The sequence below is a fragment of the Melanostigma gelatinosum genome, assembly GCF_949748355.1.
Source record: "Melanostigma gelatinosum genome assembly, chromosome: 8".
Taxonomy (NCBI): domain Eukaryota; kingdom Metazoa; phylum Chordata; class Actinopteri; order Perciformes; family Zoarcidae; genus Melanostigma; species Melanostigma gelatinosum.
The window spans coordinates 2,357,579-2,379,311 of NC_136641.1; the positions used below are offsets into that span (position 1 = coordinate 2,357,579).

Below are 21,733 nucleotides of genomic sequence, written 5' to 3' on the forward strand. Positions count from 1 at the left end.
TCACCTCTTCCTCGCGTCAATAGCTAAACAGAACTGGGGTTATATCCATAACCTTAAGTTCTCTTTCATAGCATTAGTTTCATGTCTCACTATGGGAAAAATACTGACTCCTGGTCGCTAGATATGCCAGTAAAGAAGGCAACTGTCTCCTTCACTCGTGAGGCGCTATGCTCTGAGAAGAATCTACACTGGGGACTGAATGTGACAGTTTGTGCCAGGACATCCAACAAAATCTAGCGGAGCGAGGCCCAACATGCCACCACACAGACCTCTGAAATAGACTACCCCTTAAAGAGAGCCCCAAAGGTAGCTAAACCTCTGGTAGAGTGCTTATGCAGTCCAGCGGGAGGCTGGAGACCCTTGATATACAGGGCAATAGCCCCTACTATCCAGTGGGAAATACGCTGCTTGGACACTGCTTGTGTGGCTTCGCCCAAGTCACAAATATCCAAGTCACAAATAACTGGTCCTTGGAGGATAAAAGGTGGACCGTTATATCGGTGAGCAAAAACCTATAATCTTCTGGATAAAAGTGGGGTTAGGCTGTATACTGACCTTAGTATTCCTAAGACTGTATCCATGCATTATGCACGGAACGTGCATGGATCTCACCAATGTGCTTCGTCTAGGCTAAAGCAAGCACTGTGGGCGTCTTCAAGTACAGCACTTTTAATTCCACTTGCTCCAATGGTTCAAAAGGAGACAGGAGAAAGTGTTTTGAAGATGCCACTTGATTTGTGATTACCACCACACAGTTCAGAAAATATAATAAGACAAACATGTTGAAGCTGTATACAGTACGAAACAAACATATTCAATCTTTTGTGAATTTTTATGAAACAATATCCACATATGCTATCCAGAATAAATTCACAAATGAATCACAAAATGAATTGGTTCAGTCATACACGTCATGTCTGACTTTTCGCTGATGTAAACCAAAATAAAAAATTTGACCAATTTACCAAATACTGCTCTGCAGACTCACAGTACACAATACATCAATTGAAGGGAATTTATTTAATAACCTCATATTCTCACATGTATTTTTATCAAGCACATAACAAATAAATGTTCTCTATTGAACTTAGCTTTTAATTAAAGATATGTTTTTAATATTTTGGTTATTCTACACCACATTTAGCCTCTGTTAAGACAGATAGCTTTGAATGATTGAAGGGTTTCCATAGCCTGTAGCCGTAACATGTTTGTCAGCTCATCATGTAGAACAGAAGAACACCACCTGTGAGGGATGCTGTATATGTCAACCTGGGTGGGTCAAGACCGGGCTCCTCTCATCACTCTGGAGGAACGGATTGTCCTTATGATTAATGAAAACAGTCCAGCAAAAGCCCTGAGCCTTCTAGCAGTAGGTTGAATCTGGGCTGCTGTAGGGCTCGGGGTACACTTTAGTGGCCGCCGAGGTTTTGCTTTTCTCCACTCATCCAGTCAAGCCCGATGAACGTCATGCTCATGGTCATGAATATGAAACCCAACGCTGTGAAACACGCAGCCTGAAAACCCAAAGAAGATATGACAATGTAGAATCACCAGGCCCACTTAGTTTTATGTCCAATAACTCTGTTGTTGGGTCACCCCTCCCAGTCAGGGAGACACACACCTACCTGAATCTTTGGTCTTGAGTTCAAGGGCTCCTGGTCAGTGGGGATGATGCGAATGTAGAACAGTCCAGGAAGGATGAAGATCAGACTGGGAGCAGTGGTTGCCCCTAGACACAGAGGAGGCACAATGAATCATTTCATTGAAAAACAGAATTTATCTCAGAGAAAGCTGTTGACTGTAATACGAGTGAATCTGTACTTTGCTGAAACTCCAGTGCTTAGGCCAACTGTGTAATGCATTTTTCTTGGTTTGACAGAACATTTTTAGCTTTTATTTTACAGTGATACTACATCACTTTAAAAAAAGAAGAAATAATTCACAATTATATCACAACAATTCTCTGCTTACAACTGAAGAGTTGAACTCATCTGCAATAAAACACATCCTCGCCAAGTTAATACCCTCAGGGGATTTGCTGCTATAGTCAGGTATGACCAGTAGCTTATGGAGGCAAATGTTAGCTACTGTTTGCAGACTTTAGATAGTAATTCCTGTGTGACTGATCTTACTGAATCATTTCTCGGACTTTATGACTCTTCTCTACATTTGCCATTCAGCAAAGGTGATGTAGCCTCACTTTAATGATAACTCCAAACTCAGAAAGCAGCAGCAGATGAGGGTGCTTTATAAACCAACAGTAGTATTTTAAAGTCAACAGTGTTTCACACAAGAAGCCAGACAACTGAATTATAGAACATATTCGGAACAACCCTCCACAAAATTGAAGTCTGCTCCAACTATACTGCACATAAGGCTGATGTATACTTCCTCTCAATTGATATGGAACTCCAAAATGGCCGACATAAAAAATATATATATTCTGGAAAAATGATTTAATGGGAGAAAACTATTAAAAAATCTGAAATTATTTTGACGAGCAATGTCACTTTTCACAAATGCCCCTTTTTGTTCAGGCTCTTTTAATGCTTCCAAGTCTAATATCCCACCAGTAATGCCAAAGATGTCCCGAATGTTTGGAACGAGGATGACCAGCAGGTTGACAACAAAGAGCAGACACATGGCGATGGCGATGTGACGGAGCCAGTAGAAGGGCTTCCCTGGAAACAGCAGCTGCAGGAGGGCACGACGGATCTGACAGAAACACAGACGTTAGGATGCACAATGCTGCTCGGCTATCAAGTCAGAGTGTCAAACACCAGAAGAACTGTAGGTCAGAAATCAGAGCAGAGCAGCAAGGGAATATCTTATATCGCGCATGATGATTCATCAGAATTAAAATATGGTTGTGATAAATTAGAAATTTTGCTGATAGTACAACCAGTACAATCCAAGTCCATTTGAGGCATTTACAAATGTTGGAAAAGTACAGAAGTGCATAGCATTCACCAAATAAACTAATAAATAAATAAATAAACAAACAAACTAATAAATAAATATAAAGGGAGGCCATATGTTGTAATTATGGCTTCCATATCTCATAATTACGATTTATGAGACTAGTATGAGAGCTTATGAGAGTTTATGAGATATTTTGTTGTAATTAAGACAAAAGATCACAACAAACTAATTACAACAAAAGATCTCATAATAATCTCAAAATCTTGTCACTGAAAATGTTTTATATTACTTTAATGCGTGCCATATTTTGATTTTGAGCAATGGACCTCATTAACTACGAGTCCAAAAGCTCAGGTGGAATTATTAACATTAAAGATGGCTCAGTTCCATTAATTGTCCCAGTAAACTATCCCAGTGACAATGAGAGCAGTATCTAGTAAAGCTTCCTGCACAGATGTTTCACATTAAAAGCCTCCCCGCAGCTTAAGCAAATTGTATGCTTGTGTAATAAATTAGTCTTAAATTCTAAAGAAGTCTCCTGATTGACATGTTCTTGCCTGGCCTTCCTTAGAGACTGGCCTTTACATGTTTGAGAAGTGAGAGTTCACAGAACCCTGTCCACTTTACTTTTGTATGTAATTTACAACAAAAAGGCGTCGGCTTTTCTGGTCAGTGTTAGAGAATTTCAGCTGGATGTGTGTGTGAAGGCCAGACATGTTCTTACAGGAAACAAGACCACGGGTACAGTCAGAGTGACGGCCACCAGGACGGCGAGACGAACACACAGGATCAGAGTGTCCAGAGGGTCCACCTTACTGTAGGTATGGAGGAGCTCTGCTTCAGTGTTCTCTGCACACACACACACACACACACACACACACATACAGAACATGTGAGGCCTCACTATCATTAGACTGAGATAGCTGACTTAATGAGACGTTGCTCTTACCGTAGAAGGTCAGATAGCCAAATGTGGCGGTGAAGAAGTACATGATGAACATGCCCAGGATGGAAACGTTGCCAATGTTCTGCATTCTTCTCTTGGTTGGGCTTTAGGGGAACAAGATGGCAGATGTTTGTAGCAATACAGGTTATATTTAAAGATGCAGTTGGACAGGTTGTAAACAAACACCCAGGTTAGACATTTTAGGTGCTCTCACTGGTTTAGATAATCTGAAAAAACTTCCATTGTCTTCTAACTGCTTGTGTTTCTGGACCCATCTGACTTCTTTTTAGCAATGTTGCTGCTTTCCCAGATTGCATTATAACTGAAACTTTACAATTTGAATGGCAAAAACAACAAAAAGAAGACCCAAGTTGTAAAGCAGAATCATCCTTAAACTGGTTTTCATTAACGGCAAGTTGGGGTCGTTTTTTGGGGGTTTTGAGTGCAACTTTAAAAGCAAGAAAGGCTATGCACCAAAGGGTATTCCGTTCTGTCTTTATGTTACTGTCAATAATGTTTTTTCACATGTGCTGTGGAAGTGCGTGCTGTGTACTGTATGTGAAGAATGTAATAATCGAATCATTTGTGCGTCTTACTTGCTCAGTTCAGTGTAGATGGGAAGCACTTCAGGGTGACATACAAAAGCAAATGCCAGGATCGGGATGGTATACGCCGTCTGCAAATCAAGTCAGAGGAAATTCACTAGGTTGCTTTCCAGGAAGCGCACGAGCCCTGTCAGCCGTGTATGCGTAATCTGATGCACCCACATGTTCCTGGTCACACACATGTTCAGAGCACACCGCAGTCCTCTGAAAGGAGCTCGTCGTAAATGAACACTTAAAATGCAAATGGTAATTTGTGTGTGCCTTCAGGGAGTTCATCTCTGACCTCTTGGTTGATGGTGAAGAATTTGGTAGCGCATGTGTCCTCTGAGACGGCTGTGTTCACAGAGTAGTTGCCAAACACTTCCAGAGGGCAAGCAATGTTGAATTTCTTGTAGATGACCTGATGGAACAGAGAAAGAGAGCTTGAGGAGGGAGAACAAATGCTCCCTCTCCTGCCTTTGGTAACAAACCAAGATAAATCTCAGACACAGATGAAGACGTAGCATTTGTTTCAACGTAGCGTAGTCAATGCTGACACAAGATTGACCTTGTTCTAAGAGCACCAGACATGCCTGCAGATCCTTGTGAGGCGGTTGAAGCTTTATAAACCTCTTCATTCAAAACAAGATATATTTTGGTATTATTTGGAATCTTTCCAAAACACATGTTGCTTTAGTTAGTTTAGTTCTCCACATTATCTATGCGTCTATATCACCATGCAGCTACTGTAAACTACAGCACTACAGCAGCTGTTGACGGCAACTCATCCATGTCCAACCAGCTAGAGCCACAAGGATTCAACCAGACACAGAGGAGAATAAACTGAGACCACACTAGTTGTCATCTGAATTGTCTCATTTTTTTACAAAGAAAAAGTATTCCAACCGAATAACTTGAAAGATTCCATGATCAATTGAGAATTGTCCTGATAAGGACCTTCTATCCATTTCATTTTCATCAGTTGTAGAAGCATTTGAGTCGATTTTGGGGGCGGCATTGACATATTATTCCCTTCATGAAGTTGTTGTTTTGATAGCAAACAGTTGGCTTGTTATACATCCAGCTGACATAATTACCATTCATTTGGATTTGTGAGGGTCTAATATTCACTCTCCTTTTAGTCTTTGGTCTCCACCAACTCATGAGGGAAATATTTGTTTCTTTAGCTGCTAAATGCTCCACTATGTTCAGCAGCTAACAGTCTGCTGTTGGCTGATGAGCAGGTAGAAAGCTACTTGTGAATATTATGTTATAATACACAGAATCACATTTATAAGTACTTACTTACTAGATGGTGTTTGCATGTAAGAAAATAATTTTGCTTTATTTTTATTTTTTGAAACATATTCTTCTGCCTCAATACTGTAGTTTTGGTAATTTACTTTTCTTGAATCAAAACTTTACAATTTGAATTACATTTCATAACATTTGGACATCTAAATACCAGGTAAACAATAAAATAATACAAATACATGGTCAGCATGACCTAATAACTCTCACTATGATCTATAACTATAACATGATATATAAAGTGTTTGAGATTTTAAAGTGTCACGGTTGCAACAAGCACAGAGTATATGCCATGGACCCTAACCATTTCTCAACAACCACCTGTCCCGTGACAACAGCCATGAAGTAATGCACGGTGACAAGACCCACACACTCACCGCAGAGAGGAAGAAGACCATGCAGGACAGAGAGAAGCCACTGGTATAACCAAGATACCCTGCAGGACCCAAGAAGACAACCCTCAGACACATCTCTGCTACAAAAAAACAGCAGAATAGATCTTTTGTCTCCTACATGACTTTAAAAGAAAAAGTGAACCTTTATTTAGACATGCAACCTTATTGAGACATACGGTTAGGGATGGGACGTACAATTTTGTTGTGATGAGGAAAACTCACAATAAGTTGGTCCTGGTGAATTTCTAGTATCAGGGTAAACGTGAACATTGTCACATGAGTGACTTAAAAAAGCTGTCAATCTGTTAGAGATGTTATAGAGCTTGATTTAAACATAAAGATAGGATCGTGTAAGAAAGAAAAGAGTTGCACATCAATCTAGCTATTTTTTTTATGTAGCTTATGATTTATGATTTCCTTGTTGTTTATTTGTTTTTCACGAAAGAATGTTCACTAAAAGACATGTCCTAGCAGTGATGCAATAAAAGTATTTATAATACTATTTGTTTCTCAACAAAATGGAAGGTCAAGTGATTCCAGTATGTTGTTGTGCCATTTTTTGATGATTATCAAAATAATAACGTGAATCACAATTATTAGGATTATCGATTTTCATATCGTCATGTCTACATGGAGTTAAGACACAACAGCAAGACGACACAAAGTGACAGACAGAAAGGACATTCATACAAAGCCAAAGATGTGAAGGTTGTATTAAGTACAGTTTACATGAGAGAACAGAGGGGTTAAGTTCTCTTGAATAATCAATGGCCTTGTCAAAATCATAACTCTGAGGAATTAGTAAGTATGATCAAACTGAGAGGAAGTGGCATACCCAGGTGTTTCATCAGGGCCAGTGGGAGGATGATGCAGATAGTGACGATGATGATCAGGTAGTTTCCATTCATGAACCAGTCACTGTGCAGGACACAAGACATCACACACATACAGCTCAACATAGATGTAAAAAAGACTCTCAGACTGCATTTAGAGGTCAGTTCTTTACTGAAATGACAATCTGTTAATTTGTCCCGGGGGCAGGAAGTTAAGTACAGCCTTGTGAAGTTGTGATACATTTGCTTTTTACCAACTCATACACTTCAACAAGTAGCTGCGATGTAAGAGTCATTGTTCACATACTTGCCTTGGTCCATTGAGTTTACTTCTGAGGTTTAAGCAATCTTTTCTTTAGTACAGTGTAAATATAACTACAGGTCACAATAGAAAGTCACCGTATTGTTAGTGCTGAAATAACGACAAGGAATGCAATCTATGATGCCCACTCACAAGTTGAGTTAAAAACAAGTATATCAGCACGTAAAAATGGTCATATTAGCTTTCTGTTCAGCAAAATGCCTCGCAGAGTCAGATCCCAGGTCAGTTCTAATCAATGAAGTCACACTGAGCACAGCAGTCACAAACTGTCAACAGTGAGAGTGATGCTGCAGTTTGTAGTCTGGTAGTTCAATTTTGTATAAAGCAGGGTAATGGCTCTTCTCAATGCCTGAACACAGTGCATTAGTGTTTCTATTGGCTGACCATACAGATTCCCAGGACAAAGTTGAGCACAAGTGAACTGTGAACCCCCCCCCCCCCGAGTCTGACGGAGCCAACCAGGGCAGAGCACCAAAGCAGGGAACAGCTGTTTGAATGTGTCAGTCAGGTTTTGACTGAAGTGAATGGGAGACACACAGGAAGTGTAATGGGACTTAACACCGTGAAGGATTCCTACAACATTCAGTTGATTGTTTGGTTTGAGTTCAGTGAAGCAGGGGCACAAACTCAGGTCAAAATGATAAAACAACACCAATCTTCAGTGCAGTGATGTCATCATTATATATCAAGCTTTACTCATATATGAGATTTTATTAGGACAACTGAAGGACAATATAATGCACAGTAGACAGTGCAAGCTGACTAAAAACATCTATTTTAGATTTGTGTTTTAAAGGAACACAAAGGACATTTTGATAAAAAGATGTGTTTGACTTCCCCTGAGCCAGATAAGGAGAATTATATCAGTTTTCATATATGAGAATGATACCAGTTTATGCTCCAGAGGACACCCCAAATACATCTTACATGAGTCATGTCCACCATAAGGGCAGGAGATGCTGCACACAGTCTCTAGGCCCATGGAGATGTTGTTCGGACTGAAATTGCTTTGTCTAACTTAAATATCTATTTCTACACATGTTAAAGGATAAGGCTGATATTCTGTGTTTCTTCTTGTCAACAAATTTCATGTTCAGACTCAACCAACCGAACGTATCTACAAACCAGTACCGTGTGTCTATCAAAGCTTGACATGTCTTTTGCCAAAGAGCTCCATTGTGTGGCTCCACCAGCTGAAAGGATCCTTCATCACCATGAACACACAATGTAGTTTGACTCAGTCCTGCTGCAGGAAGTGAAGGGAAGCCTGAGAGCTAGTTCAGACAGTCAGCTGCTACATTCATGAGGACCTAGTTTTGATCACCCTTTTGATCATGGTGGTGCTCTGCTCACCAATTTGCCGCCACAGCCCTCACCTGAAAGCTTTGTGTTGGGGTCTGGCGCCACCTCCTGGCTGGCTGAGTCCCTCACATGCGTTCCTCAAACAGGAACAGCCATGTTTTCCTTCCGCCCAACAAACGCCTGACCTGGGATCAGAGCGAAAGTCCACCCAAGATGACCACACCCCCAGCTCCGGCCAAAACCTGATGCTGACCCTTCATTGGCCAAGAAAGTGCCCCCCGCTGTTTGTGCCGACCTGGTTATAAGCGCTAACACAGCGAGATTCTGCCTCTTCCCTCTGGACTTCGTCCCGGGACAAGAAGACACACAGCTCTTCGCGCCGGACTCGTCCTGGCTACAAGAAGATCCATCAGCCTCTTCCCCCAGCATCACGCTGGCAACAGAAGGCCACGAGGAGCGCGGCCTCATCAATTCCTGTCAGGTCACATGTTACATTCGCTGGTCGAAAACAGACTGTGTTTTATTTTGAGTTCTGGATCCTAGTGCGAGAACGGATAGCTCCTATCCCGTTTCTCCACTCCCTTTTTGTGCACACAGCCGGCAGAAGGACGACTAATCCCCGTTTCCTCACCCGATGATTACCGGGAGCGACGAACCGACCACGTCGCCTCAGCCAAAGTTAAATCGTCCTCTCTGCAGCGTTCTCTCATCGAGTCTGCGTCTGCTCCAGAGAGAGCCACGCCACCGGGAGATCGAGTCTGCGTCTGCTCCAGAGAGAGCCACGCCACCGGGAGATCGAGTCTGCGTCTGCTCCAGAGAGAGCCACGCCACCGGGAGATCGAGTCTGCGTCTGCTCCAGAGAGAGCCACGCCACCGGGAGATCGAGTCTGCGTCTGCTCCAGAGAGAGTCACGCCACCGGGAGATCGAGTCTGCGTCTGCTCCAGAGAGAGCCACGCCACCGGGAGATCGAGTCTGCGTCTGCTCCAGAGAGAGCCACGCCACCGGGAGATCGAGTCTGCGTCTGCTCCAGAGAGAGCCACGCCACCGGGAGATCGAGTCTGCGTCTGCTCCAGAGAGAGCCACGCCACCGGGAGATCGAGTCTGCGTCTGCTCCAGAGAGAGCCACGCCACCGGGAGATCGAGTCTGCGTCTGCTCCAGAGAGAGCCACGCCACCGGGAAAATCGACTCCTGAGCACCGAGTTATCTACCCAGTCCGCGCCAGCCGCAAACGCCGCACCGACAAGCAGCCCCCACTCCTCGAGGAACAAGCGATTCCTCCACGGAGACTGACCCTTTTTTTACGAAGCTTCTCAAAGTAAGAGTTCACGGTGTCTGGGCATAGTTTAGCTTAATTTAGCCTTAGTTTAATCTAGGTTATTCATTTATGTGTTGTTATTCCCGTATGTTGTTGTGTTAAGTCACTGTCGCGTTATATTGAGGTATTGCGCAATCATCGCGGACCACGGAGGCCCGTTATACAGTGGTGTATAAAGTACTCAAAAGCCATACTTGAGTAAAAGTAAAGATACCTTACTGGAAAACTACTCCAGTAAAAGTAAAAAGTCACCTCTTAGAATACTACTTGAGTAAAAGTCTTAAAGTATCTGATATTTATTGTACTTAAGTACAAAAGTACTTAAGTATCAAAAGTAATTTTCTGATATTAAATGTACATCATAACCTGAACATTAAATGAACATCATAACCTGTTCATTGAAAGTAAAAGTACAAGTACATGCTGTTAATAAAAAAGCAAACGGTCAGAATTTTGAGAATTATGAAGTTTATTCTTTTAAGTGCTGTGGCACCATGACCAAGGACATGGAGCTGTGTTGAACATAATTGGGTTGGCTGTGATCCATCCAGGAGCAACAATGTTCAACATAATATATTGTACATAAGTATACTTTTGCATCTACTATGAACTTATCATCATAATTCTCCGAAAAGCAATATGACACGATGAAGGAGTTGTAACAGTGCGTTTATAAGTCTGCTCATTAGACTAGAGGATGTAGAGGCCAATGCATAATATTGTGTTCAGCAAAACATATCCACTTGATGCATCAGGTCAGTGTTTAGAGAAAGGACGCCTGCCTTGTAAACTCCTGTGGGCCTGATTTGAACACAATAGACAAAGGTTTTGCTCAAGCTGAATCTGCAATTGGGTGACTGCTACCATCATAACTCCATCTGATCATCCACAACATGACTCAAATATCAAAACATGATCAATACTAAATCAGCACCGAAAGTAACAACACAGTCATTACTTGAAACTGAAACATGTCCTGTTCATCTTCAAAAAAAGTTGGTTTTCAAAATTGCGAGAATTCAGTCTCTGTCTTCTTGGGCTGAAGACTAACGTTAGTCCTGCGATGCTAAATAGTCTTTCACAGACCGCTGAGGCAGGTAGAGGTGTGTTCAGCGTCACAGACAGCGTGCGCACTGCTGCGAAGGATTTCCCGAATGCTAACGCTAATGCTAACGCTAATGCTAACGCTGCGCTCTCTCGGCTCCCATCAATCCTATGGCGTGGTGGTTAGCTATAGCTAACGTTAGCCAACTAGTGCTGCACAACTGTCAACACTTCCTCAGCTCACTAACTCGCTAGCGATCCACGGGTGTTGGTCTTCGTCACCACCGTCGTTTGTTTCAGGAGTAGCAGGTGCTTCCATTTCTGCTTCCATCATGAAATCAGTCATCGTAGAGTGGAATTCTACTCAGGTAGTCGCTCGCTAGCTATAGCATGTAGCATCCTGGGCATCACTGGGAATCAAAATACAGCGGCTTTGAGAGCACTTGTTTGCAATTGTGCATTAATGTGATTAACCAATGATTTAACTTGCTGCTAGGACCACTGATTCACCAAACCTGCTTGCTTGCAGTCTGTGTTCCACCACAGTCCCCGACGCTGCTCTCATGATTCATTTTGTTTCTAAAGATAGATTTGATTTTGTAGCGAGTAACGAAGGTTTCAGGGGAAATGTATCGGAGTAAAAGTATCAGTTTTCTTTGCAAAATGTAGTGAAGTAAAAGTAAAAGTAAACAGAAATATAAGTAGTAAAGTAAAGTACAGATACCCAAAAAAACTACTTAAGTACAGTAACGAAGTATTTCTACTTCGTTACTATACACCACTGCCGTTATATTGTGTATTTCCTGCTATAACTGTTTTGTTTGGGGATTATTTTCATTTCATTTAGTTTTTACTCTATTTTCCTTAAATCGGCTCTGTGAGTGAAGTGTAGAATCGTGGCTATCGTGCATAAGCGCCGTCAGTTCACAAACGACAACGGCAGACTTGTGCAAGATAAGATCAGCGTTACTCATCCTCATTACGACATCGCAGCAGAGTTGATTTCTCTCTATCTCTCTTTTTCTTTCTCTCTCTCCCTAACCTACACACACATGGAGCATATGAGCCTGGGGAACCCCTCGCAATCGATTGCCTCTCACATGTCTTGCACCGCCACACGTGGACACACGCAACCACCTCTCAGCCATTTTGTATTTTGTCCGCCATCTTGGTTTGTAGTTCCAGGGTGTAGTTCTAGATTGTCCCCTCCTCTTTTCATCACTGATGGAATAGGTTACACCCCCTCGTTTCACCCACATAGATTCTCTCTCACACACACACACACACACACACACACACACACACACACACACACACACACACACACACACACACACACACACACACACACACACACACACACACACATCCACACCTATATATATATTATCCATACCCCATTTTATTCATTTGACTTTAGGTATTAGACACATAAAATTGTATGATGGTGTTTGTTGGTTGCAATATTACTTGATTTGATCATTTATTATTTTGATTTAATAAACTCTGTTATACTTTAAGGAGCAGTCTGTGATTACTTGTGCATATGTATTTGATAAGACTGTATGTAGTAGCCTGTGCTCGAACTTAAACCTTCACTGTCACTGAATGTATAGTCATACTCAGACTATTGACATTATGAGTGACTACTAATTATGAGACTTAGTTTTATCGTTTGGTTATTGGTCCCTGTTCGCAGGGTGGTGCCCCGTTGTTATTAATAATCATTAATAATTGTTACATACATTAATAATTCTATTGATGTCAAGAATTCAGTTTCTGAGATGCTGATAACCCAAACACGCTCCTCTACGTTCCCAACATTTGTATGCTGTCACCTTCTGCTGCTGTTCATAGTGTTTCCTGAGCCACAACTATACTTCTCACTTGATTTATTACCTCAGTAAACATTGTGTCAATGTCAAATACGCGCGCGGCTGTTTGATTTTCGCGCACGCATGGATCTCACTTGCACTCTCGGATTTTGACAGTAATTTGCCTTCATATTTACAGTCTATCCTCAAATGTGAGTTGACTGACTGAACTTGTCACTATTGAACCAAATGTGGAGAGATTCACTGCTAGAGATAGTCCCCAACAAATGCATAATTTTCATAGTTTTTTCAAATTAAACTATATATTTGTAAGATATGAGAGTGACGTACAGAGAAGCGGATACGTTGTTGTTTTTTCTCTTTCATCTTTTATCATGGACCTATCTCTGGAATGGGCACACGCAGATGAAACTGATCTGTCATACATTTTGTTGATTTCAAAGATTTTAGCAGTACTCACCCAGTGCTGGATGTCTGGCCAAGAAAGGCTTGGATGACAAGCGGTAACTCAGATTTGACTATGAACAGGTAGCTGGACATGGCTGCAAGGGAGGAAAGCATAAACAGCCTGAAGAAAGAGTTTATTCGTGTACATGGCCACATGTCTTTACATGCTCCATCAAAATTGGGATATTCTGGCACATCTGGTTCCCTTGGCAAGAGGTATGATCCCCACCTACTCATATGACAGTTACCTTACCTATATACATGTGTCTTACCTCCAATGTTATGTAGCGTGATGATGACAGCTGCTATGATCTTCCCTGGATGACCAAAAGCTCTCAGGCCAAGCTGCTCGTAGGCGCGAATACCTGAAGAGAGCAATAACAAGGAACCATGTTACCTGACTGACTGTGGACATTCTGACACATGTACAGGACTACTAGCTGAATTGGCCTCTGATACAAGAGAGGGGAAGTGACGAGACAAAAAGAATGGCCCTTTGAAAAGTTTAAGATTTCTGACAACAATGTGTTGAACATTTATGAAGCCTCACCCACAACTCCAGCACTGCGTAGGAGCAGATGGACGGAATAACAGGACAGACAGGCGATACATGTCAGCAGGATCCTGTAAAACACAAACAGGTATGGTAGGTGATGTCATGAATGTCATTCCTACATGTTGATTGATTTCAGTATTTTGTGTATTGAACAGATTTGGGGCTATAGTTTAGAAAAAGCTTAATCTTCTTTGAAGCCTTGGAGATAAGTTCTAAAAGCTGCAGACAGCTGTTATAGTCTGGCTTATACTGGAGATATGTCATTTTTAGGGAGCCAAGTAAAAAGGGCGTTTCAGTTGTCCAGCCAGCTTACCACAAATACAGGTCATATATTAGTTTCTCTCTTGCTGCACCCAAATTGAAAGGCTGCATAATTTAGAGTCAACAGTCCTTGCGTGCTTATTATCTCTGCACATGTGAGTGTGCATCTATATACTGCTGCACCAAACTGCACCAGACTGCATAATATTGTGGGTGCTTACTTTTGGCTGCATGCTCAAGTACCTTTCTCAAAACACCTTTTATTGACTGTTTTATACTGCCAATGATTGACTGCTGACGGCTGACTCCTCACTCACTATTCTAATCCGGCCCCCGGCTGGTAGGGGCCACTGATCTGCATAGAATAAAATGAGAGCGTATCTTTTGTGTGAAAACACGTCTAATACACTTGCAGTCTAGACGGGGGTTTGACAAATATGGACCCACTTGCGGAGATCGACTGAGTTTTTTTTTTATCACACACACACACATATGTATATATACATAATATATATTCATTCAGGTGGACAGTCTGTGGTACTTCCTACTACAGTAGGTGTCTCCAGAACAACATTTTGTCATGATGACTCACAACAGACTCATAAGGTGAAAACATTACCAGCAGCTGGTAATGAAGAGTCCAGCTTTCTGCATTACAGATTAGAGGCAAATCACCTCACTGTTGTCTATTAACATTTGATAACATTTGTTGGCCATTCCAGTAACTGCAAATACTTCATAACTACACATGACATAAGCAATAACCAAGTGTTATGTAACATTGACCTTATCTCCTCTCGTGTGTCTGTTTGTCTACTGATGTACAGAGTGTGTGTGTGGGTGTGTTGAACTCCCTGTACCGAAGTGTGTATATTTCTGGTACTCACAGGAAAAGGACGATACCGGTGTTGGACATGGCGTACGACAGACCCAGTATGCCGCTGCCCATGATGGCGTTGCTCAGGTTGAAGACGGATATCCCAAAGGAGGTTTTACCCTCAAACTGGAAAACATGCAGGACTAGAATATTAACTTCTAAGACACAATAGCAATAATGACTTCATGTTAGGATGCATATTGTGACATGACATCACAATTCATGTATAGTGTGTTGTGTCAACTCATAAATCATGCTATCATGTCCTCTACAACAGTGATTCTCAACTGGTGGGTCGCGACCCATAAGTGGGTCGCGAACCCGTTTTCAGCCTTTGCCTGACAAAAAAACAAAACAAAAAAAAGTTGTGATTTTATTTTGAAGGGCATTTTTTATGCAGCGGAATTATTCCAGCATTTACGGCACTTGTTCAGTGGTGCAGGAAAAACACAGACCAATGCGTTGTGAATCACATCACGTGATGAAGCTCAGCCAATCAAATATGAGTATTCTGACAAGTTTCCTGACTTGAGTGAGATGTACACACACCAAGACACACGGGGAGAGACGAGGATACAGACAGCAGAGCAGGACTGTTGAAGTGAGAGTTGTGAAAGTCAAAATCATAGGACAGTTTCCAAAAGAGAAAAATAGCCAGAGAGACCAGAGTCATTCGACCTCATCTGCACAGACTCATATAGGTGAATTTTTCCCACACTAATTTCTCTTTTTAGAAGATGAGAAAAATATAGTATTGTGGTTTTTTCACTTCACCCTGAATGGACTGAGTTTAAAGCTGCAGGGCAATTCAGTGAAAATAATGTTTCATAAATGAATTTCGTTATGTGATACATTTTTTAATCCAGCCATTATTTTACTTGAAATGAGAAGAACATTTATTTATGTATTTCTATGTATTATTTATAATCCATCTAGTTAAATTTGAAAAATTGGAATGATATATGTTAAAATATAATTGATGTGATTGATGTGATTCTTTATTTGAGTTGGCAGTTGTTTACTACACAGAGACGTTACTACTACTAGACTTCTTGAATTATATATTTATATATATATATATATATATAAAGCCGGGTCGTGGGTCGCGGCTTGTCATTAAGGGGTGATGGTAAGTCCCGCAGCCAGACCAGTTGAGAACCACTGCTCTACACAACATCCTTTGACATGCAACTCTTTTATGTTGGCGTTGTATTTTGGGGAGACATCCGTGCTGTCTGGATTATGTAAACAACAGTTTGGTTTTGTTTAGTTATCTTGCTGCAATATGTGTACAGTAAAACAACACTTACACACACAATATTAGGTAACGATGGTGGTCTTAGATCAGTACAAAATGTACGAATTGACATGTTAATGAGTAATGACATGGCACGTAATAGAATATGACTGAGGTTTACTGAAGTTGAATTCATTGAAAAAGAAAACTACCCTTTCAAGGTACAGTGTGTAACATTTAGGGGGATTAATTGGCAGAAATGGAATATAATATTCATAACTTCATTCATAACTGGCTCTAGTGAGAGCCAAACACGTTTTATGTTATCTAAACATAGGGATGTGTTCCAAAACCCAGTAAGAAGACAGGAGGACACAAGGCAGGAGGACAGAAGACAGGAAGGCAGAAGAGAGGTGGACAGAAGACAGGAGGACAGAAGGCAGGAGGACAGAAGGCAGTAGGACAGAAGACAGGTGGACAGAGGACAGGTGGAGAGAAGACAGGAGGACAGACGACAGGTGGAGAGAAGACAGGAGAGCAGAAGACAGGTGGACGGAAGACAGAAGGGCAGAAGACAGTATTGAAGAAAAACATCATAAACTTTGAATTGACCTTAAATTGAACTGAACTCATTTGGGCTCACACGTAAACAGTTAATATAACGTGTTATGGAACACATATTCTGGTAAAAAACAACATTCTTAAGAAGTGATTAGGAGCAGACACAGGGGCACCAACCAAACAACATTCTTAAGAAGCGATTAGGAGCAGACACAGGAATCAAACTCTCTCCTAAGAGTATCAAAACATTTCCGTATATGGAGCTATGTCCTGCCATTAGGGCAAGTGACCAGAAAATGCCCTAATTAGGAGTCCAGAAGTGCTCTGCTTTTCGAGTCAACAGACTGGGTTGACTGATGAAACACAGCTAAAGGGGCGTGAAATTTGACTATAAAAGTGATCTGAGGACAGTACGATTTGGAATCTGTTTCGATTTGCCAAGTTTGTGTTATGTTGATGAATATGCATTAAACGATTCCCGCTGGTTGCAAACTCCAGTTCGCCGTCTCGTCTCGTCATTTTGCCACAACATAATTGGTGCTCAACGTGGGGCTGAAGTCAAACTGAGTGCTGGTCGGACTGGAGACGGCGTCCTGGTGGTCTCCAGGCTGCAGACTCTCACCCAGTCTGGGCTGGACACAGAACGGAGACACATTGGAGTCTGAGTCTTGTCCGCTGGTATCTGAGGCCTGACCGGTGGGCGAGCTGTGTGTGGGGGAGGTGCTGGTGCTGCCGGTGGAAGGCAACGACTGTGTGCCGGCGTCCGATCCCTCGCTGAGCTGGTTCCCACGGAGCCGTCCCGAACTCAAGCTCTGTTTCGATATGCCAAGTTCGTGTGATGTTGACGAATATGCATTAAACGATTCCCGCTGGTTGCAAACTCCAGTTCGCCGTCTCGTCTCGTCATTTTGCCACAACAACAGGAGGGCAGAAATCAGGGGGACAGTAGACAGGTGGACAGAGGACAGGTGGAGAGAAGTCAGGAGGACAGACGACAGGAGGATATAAGACAGGAGGACAGGAGACAGGATGGCAGAAGACAGGGGGACAGAAGACAGGAGGACAGAAGACAGGTGGATAGAAGACAGGAGGACATAAGGCAGGAGGACAGAAGACAGGAGGGCATAAGACAGGAGGACAGAAGTCAGGAGGACAGAAGGCAGGAGGACAGAAGGCAGTTAGGACACAATACAGGAGGACAGAAGACAGGTGGACAGAGGACAGGTGGAGAGAAGACAGGAGGACAGAAGACAGGCGAGCACAAGACAGGTGGACAGAAGACAGGAGGGCAGAAGACAGGTGGACAGAAGACCGGAGGGCAGAAGGCAGGTGGACAGAAGACAGGAGGGCAGAAGACAGGTGGACCAGCAGACAGGAGGGAGGGGGACAGAAGACAGGTGGACAGAGGACAGGTGGAGAGAAGACAGGAGGACAGAAGACAGGTGGCTAGAAGACAGGTGGACAGAAGACAGGAGGACATAAGGCAGGAGCACAAAAGGCAGGACAGAAGACAGGAGGACACAAGGCAGGAGGACAGAATACCGGAGGGCAAAAGACAGGAGGACAGAAGACAGGTGGACAAAAGTCAGGTGAACAGAACACAGGAGGACAGTAGACAGGAGGGCAGAAGAGAGGAGGACACAATACAGGTGGACAGAAGACAGGAGGACAGAAGACAGGTGGACAGAAGACAGGATGGCAGAAGACAGGGGGACACAAGACTGGAGGGCAGAAGACAGGTGGACCAGCAGACAGGAGGGAGGGGGACAGAAGACAGGTGGACAGAGGACAGGTGGAGAGAAGACAGGAGGACAGAATACAGGATGTCAGAATACAGGGTGACAGAAGACAGGTGGACAGAAGACAGGAGGACAGAAGACAGGTGGCTAGAAGACAGGTGGACAGAAGACAGGAGGACATAAGGCAGGAGCACAAAAGGCAGGACAGAAGACAGGAGGACACAAGGCAGGAGGACAGAATACCGGAGGGCAAAAGACAGGAGGACAGAAGACAGGTGGACAAAAGTCAGGTGAACAGAACACAGGAGGACAGTAGACAGGAGGGCAGAAGAGAGGAGGACACAATACAGGTGGACAGAAGACATGAGGACAGAAGACAGGTGGACAGAAGACAGGATGGCAGAAGACAGGTGGACAGAAGACAGGAGGACAGAAGGCAGGTGGGCAGAAGACAGGTGGACAGAAGACAGGAGGGCAGAAGACAGAAGGGCAGAAGACAGGAGGGCAGAATACAGGTGGACAGAAATCAGGTGGACAGTAGGCAGGAGGGAGGGGGACAGAAGACAGGTGGACAGAAGACAGGTGGATAGAAGACAGGAGGACAGAAGACAGGTGGATAGAAGACAGGTGGATAGAAGACAGGAGGACAGAAGACAGGTGGGTAGAAGACAGGAGGACAGAAGACAGGAGGACAAGGAAGACGGGAAGACAAGGAGGGCAGAAGAGTGGACAGAAGACAGGAAGGCAGAAGACAGGAGGACAGAATACAGGTGGACAGAAGACAGGAGGACAGAAGACAGGTGGATAGAAGACAGGTGGACAGAAGACAGGAGGACAGAAGACAGGTGGATAGAAGACAGGAGGACAGAAGACAGGTGGACAGAAGACAGGAGGGCAGAAGACAGGTGGACAGTAGACAGGAGGGCAGAAGACAGAAGGGCAGAAGACAGGGGGGCAGAATACAGGTGGACAGAAATCAGGTGGACAGTAGGCAGGAGGGAGGGGGACAGAAGACAGGTGGACAGAAGACAGGTGGATAGAAGACAGGAGGACAGAAGACAGGAGGACAGAAGACAGGTGGATAGAAGACAGGAGGACAGAAGACAGGTGGACAGAAGACAGGAGGGCAGAAGACAGGTGGACAGTAGACAGGAGGGCAGAAGACAGAAGGGCAGAAGACAGGAGGGCAGAATACAGGTGGACAGAAATCAGGTGGACAGTAGGCAGGAGGGAGGGGGACAGAAGACAGGTGGACAGAAGACAGGTGGATAGAAGACAGGTGGATAGAATACAGGTGGATAGAAGACAGGAGGACAGAAGACAGGTGGGTAGAAGACAGGAGGACAGAAGACAGGAGGACAAGGAAGACAGGAAGACAAGGAGGGCAGAAGAGAGGACAGAAGACAGGAAGGCAGAAGACAGGAGGACAGAATACAGGTGGACAGAAGACAGGAGGACAGAAGGCAGGAGGACAGAAGGCAGTAGAACAGAAGACAGGTGGACAGAGGACAGGAGGAATGACTGATGTCTGTGTTCTTCATTCTTTATAAAATTCACTCCGAAATGTCATTTATTTTATATAAACAGTTATTGCAGACACTGAATGAGTGAACCAGGCACAGGCTGCTGCTGGTCGACTTGAGAACAGTGCTCAGATTCAATACAATAGAGAAAAAGGAGGAATTAGATTGTGATGATCTGATGAGGTGTCTAACTGTTGGTCATAATTGAACCATAAGCCATGCGGCCCGGTGTATGGACAACATTCAAGTTCAAAGTTCAAAGTTCAAGTTCAAAGTTCACTTTATTGTCAAAGTTTCCACATGTGTTATGCATACAGAAAATTCGAAATGCCGTTTCTCGCAGTCCCACAGTGTAATATAGACATGAACATATAACATATAATAGAATAAAATAGAATAAAGTAATATAATAAAGTAAAATAAAGAATAAAGTTAAGAACATAAGGGCCTAGATAAAGGATTAAACAAGTAGCAGCAGAGAATAAAAAGTGACTGGTGCTGATAAAAAGTGACTGGTGCTGATAAAAAGTGACTGGTGCTGGATGAGGGAAGGGGTGTGAGGGGGAGTAGATGTCCTGGTATGTTCCATTTGAGGCAGTGGGGAAAGGTGGGTGAGGGGGAGGGTAGAGAGGTCAGGGGAGAGATGGCAGGGGGGGAGAGAGGGGGAGCGAGAGGAGAGAGGGAGGGAGAGAGTTCAGCATCCTGACCGCCTGGTGGAAGAAGCTGTTCCTCAGCCGGGTAGAGCTCGAACGGAGACTGCGGAACCTTCTCCCTGAAGGCAGGAGGCTGAAGAGGCTGTTGGAGGGGTGGGTGGGGTCACCCGCAATGCCGAGTGCTTTGCGGGTGAGGCGGGTGTTGTAAATGTCCTGTAGTGTAGGGAGTGAGACTCCGATGATCCTCTGGGCAGAGTTCACAATGCGCTGCAGGCTCTTGCGGTTGGAGGCGGTGCAGCTTCCGAACCACAGCGTGATGCAGCTGCTGAGGATGCTCTCAGTGGCGCCTCGGTAGAATGAGAGCATGATGGGGGGGGGGGGCTCCTGCTCGCTTGAGCTTCCTGATGAAGTACAGGCGTTGCTGGGCCTTCTTTGCCAGTGCAGTGGTGTTGCTGTTCCAGGTGAGGTCATCTGTGATTGTCACACCCAGGAATTTGGTGCTGCTCACCTGTTCCACAGCAGCACCATTGATGGTCAGAGGGAGGGGGGGTTGGGAGTGGGTTCTCCTGAAGTCAACAACAATCTCCTTTGTTTTCCCCACATTGAGGAAGAGATTGTTATTTTGGCACCAACGGACCAGCTGGTTCACTTCCTTCCTGTAGTTAGTCTCATCGTTGTGGCTGATGAGACCTACCACGGTAGTGTCGTCAGCGAACTTCACGATGTGGTTGGAGCTGTAGTTGGGTTTACAGTCATGGGTCAGCAGGGTGAAGAGAAGGGGGCTGAGCACACAACCTTGGGGGGCCCCCGTACTCAGTGTTAGTGTGTTCGAAGTGTTGTTGTTGACCCGAACAGCTTGTGGTCTCTCTGTGAGGAAGTCCAACAACCAGTTGCAGAGAGAGGGGCTGAGGCCCAGGTCTGTAAGTTTACACACAAGCTGCTGGGGGATGATTGTATTGAATGCTGAGCTGAAATCTATGAACAGCATTCTGACGTAGGAGTTCTTAGTGTCCAGGTGTGTGAGGGCTGGGTGTAGAGCGGAGGAGATTGCATCCTCTGTGGACCGTT

The 21,733-nt window shown here is 43.8% G+C and overlaps 1 protein-coding gene across 1 annotated transcript in view; it reads right to left on the reverse strand.

Annotated features, from left to right (window-relative positions):
* Positions 1-818: 818 nt before the first annotated feature.
* The window catches only part of slc38a5b (solute carrier family 38 member 5b), a 40,893-nt gene continuing 19,978 nt past the window's right edge, over positions 819-21,733 (reverse strand). Inside the window, exons 4-16 of the mRNA XM_079274293.1 lie at positions 14,963-15,078; positions 13,809-13,882; positions 13,531-13,623; positions 13,272-13,353; positions 6,994-7,076; positions 6,141-6,199; positions 4,757-4,873; positions 4,465-4,544; positions 3,872-3,972; positions 3,647-3,771; positions 2,571-2,715; positions 1,626-1,729; positions 819-1,514 (exon numbers count right to left, since the gene is read on the reverse strand). Of these exons, the coding sequence (XP_079130419.1) occupies positions 1,410-1,514; positions 1,626-1,729; positions 2,571-2,715; positions 3,647-3,771; positions 3,872-3,972; positions 4,465-4,544; positions 4,757-4,873; positions 6,141-6,199; positions 6,994-7,076; positions 13,272-13,353; positions 13,531-13,623; positions 13,809-13,882; positions 14,963-15,078 (1,284 nt within the window). The 3' untranslated portion in view covers positions 819-1,409. The remainder of the gene's footprint in view (positions 1,515-1,625; positions 1,730-2,570; positions 2,716-3,646; positions 3,772-3,871; positions 3,973-4,464; positions 4,545-4,756; positions 4,874-6,140; positions 6,200-6,993; positions 7,077-13,271; positions 13,354-13,530; positions 13,624-13,808; positions 13,883-14,962; positions 15,079-21,733) is intronic.